Genomic DNA, 11,438 nt, shown 5'->3' with positions numbered 1-11,438 from the left:
TCTGCCGCATCGGCGGGTGGCATTCTCAGGGTCTTCCCTTCTGAGCACAGTGACTGGTTCATCCACGTAATCCACACATTCGCCGCTTCTGGAAGAGCGCCACAGCTCCTTCTCGGTTTCAAGCACACGTGTGTTCTCACTAACGGCGCACATGATCGGCCGCTGTTTCTGCAGGTGGTAGTGACAAGCCCTCATGACCTCCACATTAAAATGCGCTTGAGAACTTACATCAGCGTGCGTGACATAAATATTCCTGCACTAGCCCCGAACTTTGTGTGAATAAATAAGCATGTCCTATTTTGATAAGGTATGAAAAGAAAATTGCGGATCGCAGGTGCTGTGGGAACCGATGTAAGCAAAGATTTCATTGATGTTTGCGAAGAGCGCTACTCTTGTTTATCGACCATTCTCATCGACATCACCCTGCTTCAGGTAGACCTTAATAAGGTCAGCAATTGGTGCCGATTATGGCGAATGGAACTCAACATTAACGAGTGTAAATTTGTGAGAGTATCCCGATCTAATGATAACCTGCCTGTGTACTACTTGAATAACGTTGCTTTAGAATCGACCAGTTTGTATAACTACTTAGGCCTGCATATAATATCTAAATTAACGTGGAATCATCCCGTTGGATATATAATTAACTAAGGCAACCGCTTCCTGGGATACTTGAGCCGTAACTTTTCTCGTGCTCCCTTTCCTTTAATATCACTACTTTATAAAACCCTGTTACGGCCAAAATTAAAATATGCTGCAGCTATAGGGGACCCCTTTCACGAAAGCCTAATATCTTCCCTTGAACTAATCCCAAACAACGCAACTCGTTTTGTTCTTCGGAACTACAACCGTGCTGCGAGCGTATCTTCAATGAAATCGAATCTGGGTCTTCAGCCGCCTAGCAACACGCCGAAGAACTTCCCGCCTTTCATTTTTTCATAAGCTTTATCACCCCCGTACGCTTCATCCGGAATTCATGTCGCGACGATATTACTTATCTCACCGTACTGATCATAAACATAAAGTTATTATTGGTGTATGTAACACGTCATATTTTTACACTCATTTTTGCCACGTACATCAAAAGATTGGAATGAACTGCCCTCTGATATTGTTTTCCTTAATAACTACGATAATTTTCGAAAAGCACTAGCTAACACTGTATAATAGCAACGATTTGTACGAACTAATGTTGGCTGTTTTCTTTTTTAATGCTACTTATATATGTCATGTTCTATTGCTGTATTGGTCGTACTTTCAGCTAACATTGTATAATTAGCACATATTGTGTATAAGCTCGTAACTTATTTCCTCCTTACTTCTTGTATAACACACTTTCCTCTCTAATGTCTAAAGGCCCTGAGGGCAAATAAATAAATAAATAAATAAATAAATAAATAAATTTGCCAGTATAAAGTCCACGACCGAGTCGGACACATACATTTTCACCTGGAAACGCTTAGCTCAACATAAAGTTCAGGCGCTCGAACACATGGATCCCATGCATGAAGACGATGGAACAGCAGCGACCGCATATGGCGACGACGGCATCCCGACACCGGAACGACTGCGACAGAATGACGACGAAGGAATGACGACGTTGGTACGACGACAACGGGAGGTCGACAATTGTATGGCGAAGCCGGAATGACGATGACATAATGAGGACAGCATAACCACAACGATAATATAACCACGGATGCATGACGATGACGGCGTAAAGACGCTTGAACCATTACGATAGAATGACGTCGACTCAAGTACCACGTCGGCATGACGACGACGGTGTGATAAGGACACAATCCTGATTATGGAAGGGTGAATACGCAATGACAACGGTGGAACGATGACGGAGGCATGGCGACGATGAGATGGTGATTCTGGAACGATGACGATGATGATGTGACGACGGCGGCGTGAAGCTGATCGGATGACGAAGCAGGAATGAGGATGACGGAGCAAAGACGTCATCACGACGACCGTATGACCTCGAATGCATTATGATGACTGTGCGAAGTCGACGACGCAGAAACGACGATGGCACGAGAACGGCGGCATGATCGCGTTGAATGACGACAGCTTGATTACGGCGCCGTGATAACGGCGGTATTGCGAGCACGGAAGGACGGTGACGGAATGATGATGACGACGTGACGACGGTGGCATGATGGCGCCGTAATCACAATGCCGGGACGACGAGGGAATGAAGGCAGCGGAACGGTGATAACGCGTTATGGCATCAAAGGAACGATCGCAACAGAATGATAACTAACTAAATAATAACAACGGAAACTAACCGCGGCATCACGAGGAAAGTGTTTTTGTGTTGGCGCTCACGTTCGTGCTTAGGCACATCAGGTGCCACCCCGGGCCGCCTCAGTTCGCACTAGATCCGGTGCTGGTTTGCACTATGCCCGGTGCCGGATAGTCGTACAAAACAGCACCTTCATATATATATATATATATATATATATATATATATATATATATATATATATATATATATACTGAGTGACCCAGCAGCCATGCCAAACACGGGATTGTTGGCAAAAAAAAAAGAAAGAAAGAAAAGGTTTTCTTTAAAATCGAAAATGAGCGTCCCGAGTTTAGAAAGTTCGAATGAAAACACACGCGCGCACACTTACTACCACCCTGCTTGCATAGATAGCAAGACGCGTTTTAACCCTGCCACACACGACTCGACTGCTTTGTGTTGCAGTCGGGTCGAATGCCGTGTCTTCGTGCAACGTTTGAATTCATGCACATATTAAACATTTCTCGGTCCGAAGCACGAAACTTTTCCACAAGAGGAAACACCGTAAACACAATGACCCAAATGTCAAATGCTACTCCACCCTTAAAAGCACGGTTCAAAAGAGATGGTCTTAAGTAATGTACTTCACAACTCAGCATGGTTCAAAAGAGGTGTTCTTCAAGAGCATGCTTATCAACTCTTTAGAGCATGGTTTCGCATGCGAGCGGACAGACGGCGATGAAGCACCAAAGGCAAGCCTGGCGGAAGACGACGACGACAACGAAGCCAATGGCGACCGCGCGCGGCCTGCAAGACAAGATTGATGCCTTTGAGAAACAGGCCGTCAACGCTGCCGCCACCATGACACCTGAAAACGACGGCCAGCAGCGCGCTGTGGCTCCGCCGGACAGCGCAGCCCGTGCTGGTGCGCAGGCGCCAAGCTCCGGGAACGCTGCGAGTGGAGAGGCCGCCACGGACGTGCCTCGGCGGCACCAGCTGCTGGCACGCACTCTGATGAAAGCGTTCAAGTCTACTGATAAAACGCGTGTGGGTATTCCAGCGCGTTCACGGATATGCGGATGCCCCGAGACGCCACCAAGAGGCATGCTTCGGTACGTATCGTATGTCCCGCTTCCGCTCTCACTGCGATGAATATATATATTCGTGCTCATAGAGAGGTACGCGTAGCCAAAACTAGCATAACTGCGACGTTAAGGTCAAACCAGTATGACCGACACGTCCGTCAAATATCTCTAGATGGGATCTTCTGTCACCGCTTTGCGAGGTTGTGGGTTTCTGAAAGAGCGCTAACGGTTTAGGCACCGCAGATGTATAATCTTAAAAAGTTTGGTTGTAAATTATACAGCCATGCCAACTCCTCTGTATAAGCGTTTACCACACGAACAATGTAGTAAAATTTCTGTATATCTTGCTTCTCGGGCAGTTTGTCCTCACATTTAAAATATAAATAAAAATAAGGCTACTCGTAAAACTTGTCGTGTACGCTGCACTGAAAAAAAATTCCCAGATAAGTGTTGCGGCAAGAAGCAGCCGCCGTAGCATGGACACCATGAAAAAGCGAACTTCTCTGATGGCATTCGTCAAGTAACTTGAGGGAACTATTCTTTTTAACCTTTCTACTATAATTGTGATTATGCAGAGCATTTGATTTGAGTCTTCACGTCGTTGTATAGTTTAGCAATGCTCATGGATGTGTTCCGTTTAGCTTTTTCTTTGTGTCATCAAGCTTGCATGCCCCTCTCAGAGGTCCGTAAAAATTAATAGGCGCATATGTAGAGTCTAACAATTTGCAATGAGAGATACCTGGGGCGATATGCTGGCAAGTTGAAAAACATATTTAGCATATATGACTCACCACGAAACAGAATTTAAAGCATTAGACAAGATCTACCGCGCAGTTTTTGCACGTATAGATATAGCTACGCCGCCTGAGGGGAAGTTCTGCGCACCATATAAGGTCAAGCGGAACGTACACGTAATGGTGACATTATGAATAAATGGCATCCTATGTTTGCCCTTCTATCGTGTAACGCAGCTAAATTCACTACAAAGAACGTGCCTGCCAGTTTGGCGAAGAATGTGAAACAAGGCTCACAAGATGGATTCGAATGAAGTGCTATGGTGCTGGGGGTATGTGTTGCACGCATGCACACACGCGCTCGCAAACTGATGAGGATGACTGAAGAGCTAAACAGTGGTAAACAGCTTTAGCTAAAACAGCTAAAGTGAGCGCACACACACACACACACACACACACACACACACACACACACACACACACACACACACACACACACACACGCACACGCACGCACACACACACGCACGCACACACACACGCACACGCACACACACACACGCACACACACACACACACACACGCACGCGCGCGCGTACACACACACGCACGAACGCACGACCGCACACACAGCACCCCTTTATAACTGACCATTCTCACTGTCCAGCCTGTCTACCTTGTTCTTTCTTTGTGGCCTCATTTATATCAGCTTTGCGGTAACATCGACTCACCAAAGTCTCAATCTTATACGATTTTGTCTAGTACACAATGTATATTGTAGATCGTACAAATTCCTGCCATGTATCAGCACAATTTTCTGCCACACCGGCGCAGCGGCACCATGCACAGCCCTACGGCATTCTACTGCTGAATACGAGCTGGGAGGTTCGCTCCGCACACATATTTCTGTTGAAAAGGTCACGGGTTCGTACCACTGCTGTGGCAGCCGGTATGCAGCTAGTTGCAGCTTGCAACTATGCAGCTAACACTATGCAGCCAGTTGCACCCACGTTGCAACAGCAGCATATGGCTGACGCAAATTACGTTAGTATATTCGCCCTATACTTGTTTTCCTGTAACTTGCATTCTACCAGAGTTCGACACACGCGGCAACCTTTGCAAATCCGTGGTATAACTATGCCAGCAGCGAGCCAGTGACACCACGGTGATTTGAGGGATCTCGCGCCTCCAACTACCTCATCACTATAGCACACGCCGGAATGCTCATAATTGGACAATATCGCGGCAGGGTGACGTTACAGAGGAGGGGCTCTGCGCATATTACGAGGAGGTAGAAGACCGGGCTCGCAAGCCGTTATCGAGCGTGCGACGGTTGCAAAGGAGGTCATATAACCAAGGGCAGTTAACAGCGGCGACGAAAGCTCGGGCTTTCAAGATGAGGAGAGCGTCCAGCTGTTGAAGAGACGTGGGCGAAGGGAAGGAGAGGTGATAGGCGAACGCGCCACAGGCAGGCAGACATGTGGGAGGAAGAAAAATGCGTTCTATATATATATATCATATGCTGCTGTATCGGTATTGTCATATTGACATTACTGACAGGGGACATTGTAGGGTGATTTCCCGGAAGTCCTTATATGCTATGTACACGTGGTATCATATGTTCGTAACGTCAGTCACGTACAGCATTATTGCCAATTACAATGCTTTGAATGGTCAGCGACATTTTGGGTGCCCACACTAACGTGGAACGTGCACGTAATGTTCACTAAAGTGTTCTCCGTGGCGCAGTGAAGTAAGTTTTATATACATGTTTTACCTATTTAGTAGCTCAGTAGTGCGAGCAGGCTGGGCTTTGGAGTTTTCCGAGCCAAGCGCGAGTGCGTGTGGCGCCTTCAGCGTCGTTTGTGCACAGCCGCAGCCGGCAGCGGCAGGCCACGGGAGACGGAGCCGCCACCGCGCAGCCGCCTCGTCAGATGATGGTGCTGCGAGGCCTGGTGGCGCTGGCCGCGTTCCTGGCGGCCGCCTCTTTCCTGCTGAGCGCCATGTTCCTGGCGCAGTCGCTACGCTCCGAGCACACCCGCCAGCTGCAGAAAGTGGCTGTCGCCCCGCCGGTGCCCATGCAGGCCCCGGTGCCATACGTGCCACCTGCTCAAGAGTACGTCTCCACACGGCAGCCCCGTGCAATGTTTAGCTTAAAGCACAAAGAACGATCCAGTAATGTCTCTTCCTTGGAGTAATTTAGCCGGATGTGTGGTTGTTAAACCGACAACAATGTGCAGGCGTCCTCACGTGAATAATGTACTATAATACTACGCGCTCCATTCGTTCGTCCGTCTACGCTTGCATGCGATGCCCCGCGCAGTGTGAACGGTGGTGGTGTCTCTCTTTCTAGGGCGCCTAAGACCCGTATATATTCTTGAATTACTTGAGGTCTCCATGGCAGAGGCGCATATAGATACTTGCTGGCGCGTTGCTTGATGCGCATAGGTAGGTGTCGCATAATACTGCGACGTGATCGCGCTTTTCCCGCGAAGCTGCTGCGGTGAGAGCATACATAAGGCAGTGACGATATCCGGAAGAGTTCTGTGGATATAAAAAACAAACTGCACGTATACGCTTGCCGGCGTGCGAAAGCTCGCGCTAGCGCGCCTTGCGTTTGCGAAACTGGTTGAGCAGATATCCGTGCTGGCGCCGCGCTTCGACGCGTACGATCTGTCCTGCACCATTTGCGCATGCGCAGGCGCGACATCGTGAGCTTTCGCGCGCCGGCAAGCGTACGTGTAGTTTTGCCTTAAGCAGAGCCTGCCGCTGTCTTCATGTCCGGCCTGTCAAATTAGTGCAACTGCAGCTCTCAGTGGACCCTCCGAGCTTGTCATATCTTTATCAAAATTTCAGCAGAACGCTTCTTACGACGAATGTCGACGTTAATGCGATTAAATGTGAAGCAATGTAGCGACACACCATATTTCCAACGCCAGAACGTGCATGTAGCTAGCCGGCCACCTCTCTCGCACTTCCCTCAGCACACGCTGCCCCATCAAGCGGCGCCGCGGCGAATTGCGCGCAAGGCATGGATTTTATTCAGCCCAGCATCGGATAAGTTTTATTGTCATTGAGGAGCGGCGCATACGCAGTGGCGCTTGCCCAGTTACTCAAGTTGGCGTCAAAGAGGTTTATTGAAGGGCGACACATACCTAATGGCACATAGCCAGTGACCCAAGTTGCGTCAGGTTCATTGAAGAGCGGCACAGAACAAGTGGCGCAAACACCGTGCTCCGAGTTGGCATCAAATAGGTTGATTGAACAGCGGCCCAGTGACCTAAATTGGTGCGACGGTTGGTAACCCTGTTCCCTCAGCACGGCAGCCGGATGTGCTACCCATTATACAATGGATTATCCACTGTCAGTGACCTAAGTTGGCGGGAAAACGGTTGGAGACATAGACAGGTACATAGGCAGACAGTCAGCCCGCGGAATGTGCGTCAGACACGTAAGGATGCTAACCGCATTAAAATGGTAACGAAGCGCTTCCTCTATTCCCTATTGTGTGGCGCTACCAGCTGTGGTGGCGCAGTGGCTTTAGCCTTGTGCTGATAAGGCTGAGGCTACGGGATTGAATCCGGGCCGCGGTGGCCGCATTTCGATTGGCGTGAAATGCATGGCGTGAAATGCAAAAACGCCCCTCTATCGTGCCTTCCGTTCACGATAAAGAACCCTAGATGGTCCAAATTAATCCGGAGTCCCCACTACAGCCTGCCTGATGGTGATATGAGAGTTTTGGCGCGTAAATCCCCAGAATGTAATCGTGCGGCGCTCACAGGGTTCGCTGTGGTACGATGGGGAACAGCAAGGGCCGGTTCACAATGCCGATCTGAGGTGTGACTTTCACCTTTCGCGTCGCTTTGACAGCACGATCAAGCATGCTGACCCTATATGTGCCTCATTGTTTGTTTCACCTATCACTTTGTGTCGAAAATAGGGTCGTGCAGAGCTGTAATATTAATAATGTTGCCGTATGCGCAGCTTACATTCTATAAGGAGTGGAGGGCTGTCAAGTCCTTATTCGAGAGCAAGCGTTTGTTTTATATTACCCTTCATATTCGAGACGTGTCGCACTACCCAGTGAAGCAGGCTCAACAAGGCACACTATTGAGCTAGTCACTTTATACCTACCCATTAAAGTCACACATGTCCTGATGTTTCTGCCTTCTGTCGTCTTCATTTAGCGCTTCCTTAATATCGGAATACGTTGATCCTGCTTTGCATAATCAGACCGAACATGCTGCGCTATCAAGTACGAGAACTCAGAAAAATGCATGGAGTTCTGAATGGGGCAACCCGTTACTCCCTTTCTTCAAAGTGTGTATGAGAAGACTTGAGTCATCTAATTTGTATATGCGCCAGAAAGTAAAGGACTACCTCAGCAAATCCTTTATAAGCATGCTTCATGACGCACATCTACAATTATGGATTACGGAGCGCTACTACTTTGTGCCACAATGTCAGCGACTTCGGTTTTAACCTCGGCATAACCTTGGCGCGAGGCGTTATGCATGCAGGCTCTGTGATGTTGCTCGTTCTTGCACATGCGTGAATGTAAATTACTTTGTTACGACAAAAGTTAGGTGCTCAGGGGTTTGATGTGTCCGTCGTTTCCGTCCTTTTAGTTAAGTCGTCGCAGTCGACACTCGTCAGGCCTTCCTCCTTCTCACTGAATAAAAGAAGAACTCTACCCACCACCGTCACTTGAGATCGAACTCGTGAAACTGCAACATGCAGCGCGCAAATGAGCCATGGGACGCACTAACCACTGCAGCTACCCCGCAATATTCATGTCACTAATTTTTTGCTCGGCTTTCTGCACCACGCAGCCCCTGAGAGTGGTGGCATCTGCGCATGCATTTTAAGCGCCAAAGCAGGCAAGTCTGCATCGGGCAAAGAGACGGTGTGTGCATTGCAAAGATGTTCTCCAATACATAACGGTGTCTTCGAGCTGCAAGAGCCTATATATTGCTGTCGCAGTAAATGAACTCAAGGCTGGATGAATCGTGAAGTCTGCTTCTGTTGTTTTTATACACATATTTTCTTTAACATTTCTAGTATAGTTGCATGCCAGGTGCATGACTTGCTCGTTAAGTCTGCGGTTGTACTAACAAGCGCCTCGCGACCTCACAGAGCCAGCGCGGAGGCCGTCCACGAGAAACGACACAAGCGGCGTCGCGGTCGGCGCAGGCGGTTGCCCCCGGAGCTGCGCGAACCTGTGCCCGGCGCGCGTCAACACGAGGACAATGAGGCGACCGACGCCGAAGACGCTAGCCTCGCCTGAGTGGCTTTACCGGTGGGCATGTGCGCCTTCACGGGCCCCGCAAGCTGAGAAGCCCGAAGCGCGCAGCGCGTCCCATGCGCTGCCCGTCTCTTCAACGCGCGGCGCTCCGGAAACTTTTGTGGTGCTCTGAAAACGTCTGTTGCTGAACTTGCGCGCTAATTAGCAGGCGCGTAAACGGAAATGTTAAGCGCTACGCCGACGGCCTGCGAGTCTTGTTTGACGCTCTGCAAAAAAAAAAAAGGCTTGGCTTGGTATCCTCCTTACTCGTAACAGAGCGTATCCGACAACACTGGCTCAGCATTTATAGTTTCCTTGCTTTCGTGCCTATGTTCCCACAAGCGCATATATGTGACATGACGTATACGCTAGCTGGCACTCACGTTTTTACTGCTTCCATGTGACATTCCGCCCATTTGGCAGCTGCGCGACACAAATTGTGCGAAATGAGCAGATAACTGTGACCGGGCGCGCACACATTGCTGTCCCATAGGATAAGTAATGCTGCTCTGCGCATGCTAACCTTACGTTGTCGCGTCTTCCGTGATGACCGAGATAGCCTATCTATAGTCTTTGAATGGCCACTGTTTTTACAGCGAAGCTGTATATGGCTAGCCGATTCGTCCGTCCGTCCGTCAGTGGTCTGTACGCCGAACACTCCTCCTGCGCAACCCCATGCGCATGCACGAAAAAAAAAGAAACAGAAAGAGAGGTGCGTGATTCGCTGCGCAAGTAGTGACGTCGTTACTCTCCGTCACAACCGAGCGCGCGCGCAGCAGTTTCTCTCCGGCCCCAAAATGGGTAGGCCGTGCGTCATACGTACTCATGAGGAGCAGGCAGCTTTCGATCAGCAACGCCGCGAGTGGAACCGGGAATGAGCTGGTCTACGCCGTGCCGACGCTGCAGCCTGGGCACAAGAACAGGCTCGTGCAGCCGAGCGCAAGCAGCAACTGCGTACCGGGGATCCGGCAGCCTACCAAGCCGTCGTTTAACGAACCGTCGGGATTAACCCATTGATAAACACCGGGGCCGCACATTTCACCTTCGCTGGTTAAAAATCTGTACGGAGTGCTTGGGCGGTGACTTTTCTTCTTCAAATACAGGCATATCGGCCGTGCAGCACTCGCTCAACCAGTACGGGTAGCACTGACACGAACGTGAGAGACGAATCACCGCACGTCAGACTAATTCCGAGCTGCTGTCATTGTAGTCACCCAAACGCATGTTATTATGTGGCTATCTGGGTAACGCTTTGGAGTACCGAGCAATGCATGCATGGCAATAGTAAGCAAGATTACTTAAGATGGCCTTGTGAGCAATAAATGTAGCTGGAGATGGAATTATAGACGGTCATTAAAACCTTGTCCGAATATTACCGTATTTCCTGATGAGGCCGCTTCATCCGCGCTCATAGGGCAGCGAGTCGCTGAGATAGAGCTTGCCGCAGAGGAAGAGGCACTAACCGTAAGCAACTGATCTGTACTGAGTATAGTCACTGCTGTTTTCTGGCACCTGTTTCATGAGTGACCTTTAAGGAATCTATTTTCTGAAGAAGATGCTCGGCTTTGGAAGCAGGCCATTATTGCAGAAAGGGAAGACGAAATTGAGTGTTTATTTCCCAACAGTTTCTCAATGTGCTCAACGCTGAAAACCCGGATGCGAAGAGCGAGGCTAGTAATTAAGGATATAATGGGAGGTTGCGTCGTGCCGCCTATGCCACCTTCCCATGACACACACTCTTAAAAATAATATTAGTAAATAGCTAGTAAATGCATGTGTGTACTAGACTACTATATATTTTACTAACTTCTAATTAGTTCTGTGCTAGCCAGCCGCTAGTAAAGCTAATAGATGTTGCCTTTACTGGCAAGAAAGGCTTCTCAGTAGTTTTCGCTAAGTAACCACTAAGCCACTACTATCTCGTCTGGCGGTGGTCTATTACGCAGTGATTGTAGTAGACTTACGCAAAATTGAATGTAGCATTGTTCATTACATTGAACTAACAGTTATGTGTACGTCGTAGCACATATATACGCAGGCAGCATATAGGTTATAGAAATTTGGGTACAAATCTTTCAGTA

At 48.9% G+C, this 11,438-nt stretch overlaps 1 protein-coding gene across 1 annotated transcript; it reads left to right on the top strand.

The window, feature by feature from the left end:
* The first annotated feature begins 2,977 nt into the window (after nucleotides 1-2,977).
* On the top strand, nucleotides 2,978-9,614 carry LOC135897782 (uncharacterized). The gene is made up of 3 exons (XM_065426491.1): nucleotides 2,978-3,366; nucleotides 5,947-6,189; nucleotides 9,210-9,614. The coding sequence occupies exons 1-3, from the start codon at nucleotides 2,993-2,995 to the stop codon at nucleotides 9,358-9,360; spliced, it is 768 nt and encodes a 255-aa protein (XP_065282563.1). The 5' UTR covers nucleotides 2,978-2,992; the 3' UTR covers nucleotides 9,361-9,614.
* Nucleotides 9,615-11,438: the final 1,824 nt, after the last annotated feature.

Source organism: Dermacentor albipictus, chromosome 1 (genome assembly GCF_038994185.2).
Source record: "Dermacentor albipictus isolate Rhodes 1998 colony chromosome 1, USDA_Dalb.pri_finalv2, whole genome shotgun sequence".
Lineage (NCBI taxonomy): Eukaryota > Metazoa > Arthropoda > Arachnida > Ixodida > Ixodidae > Dermacentor > Dermacentor albipictus.
Note: the sequence above shows the minus strand (reverse complement) of the source record. Positions and strands in the feature narration are given on the sequence as shown.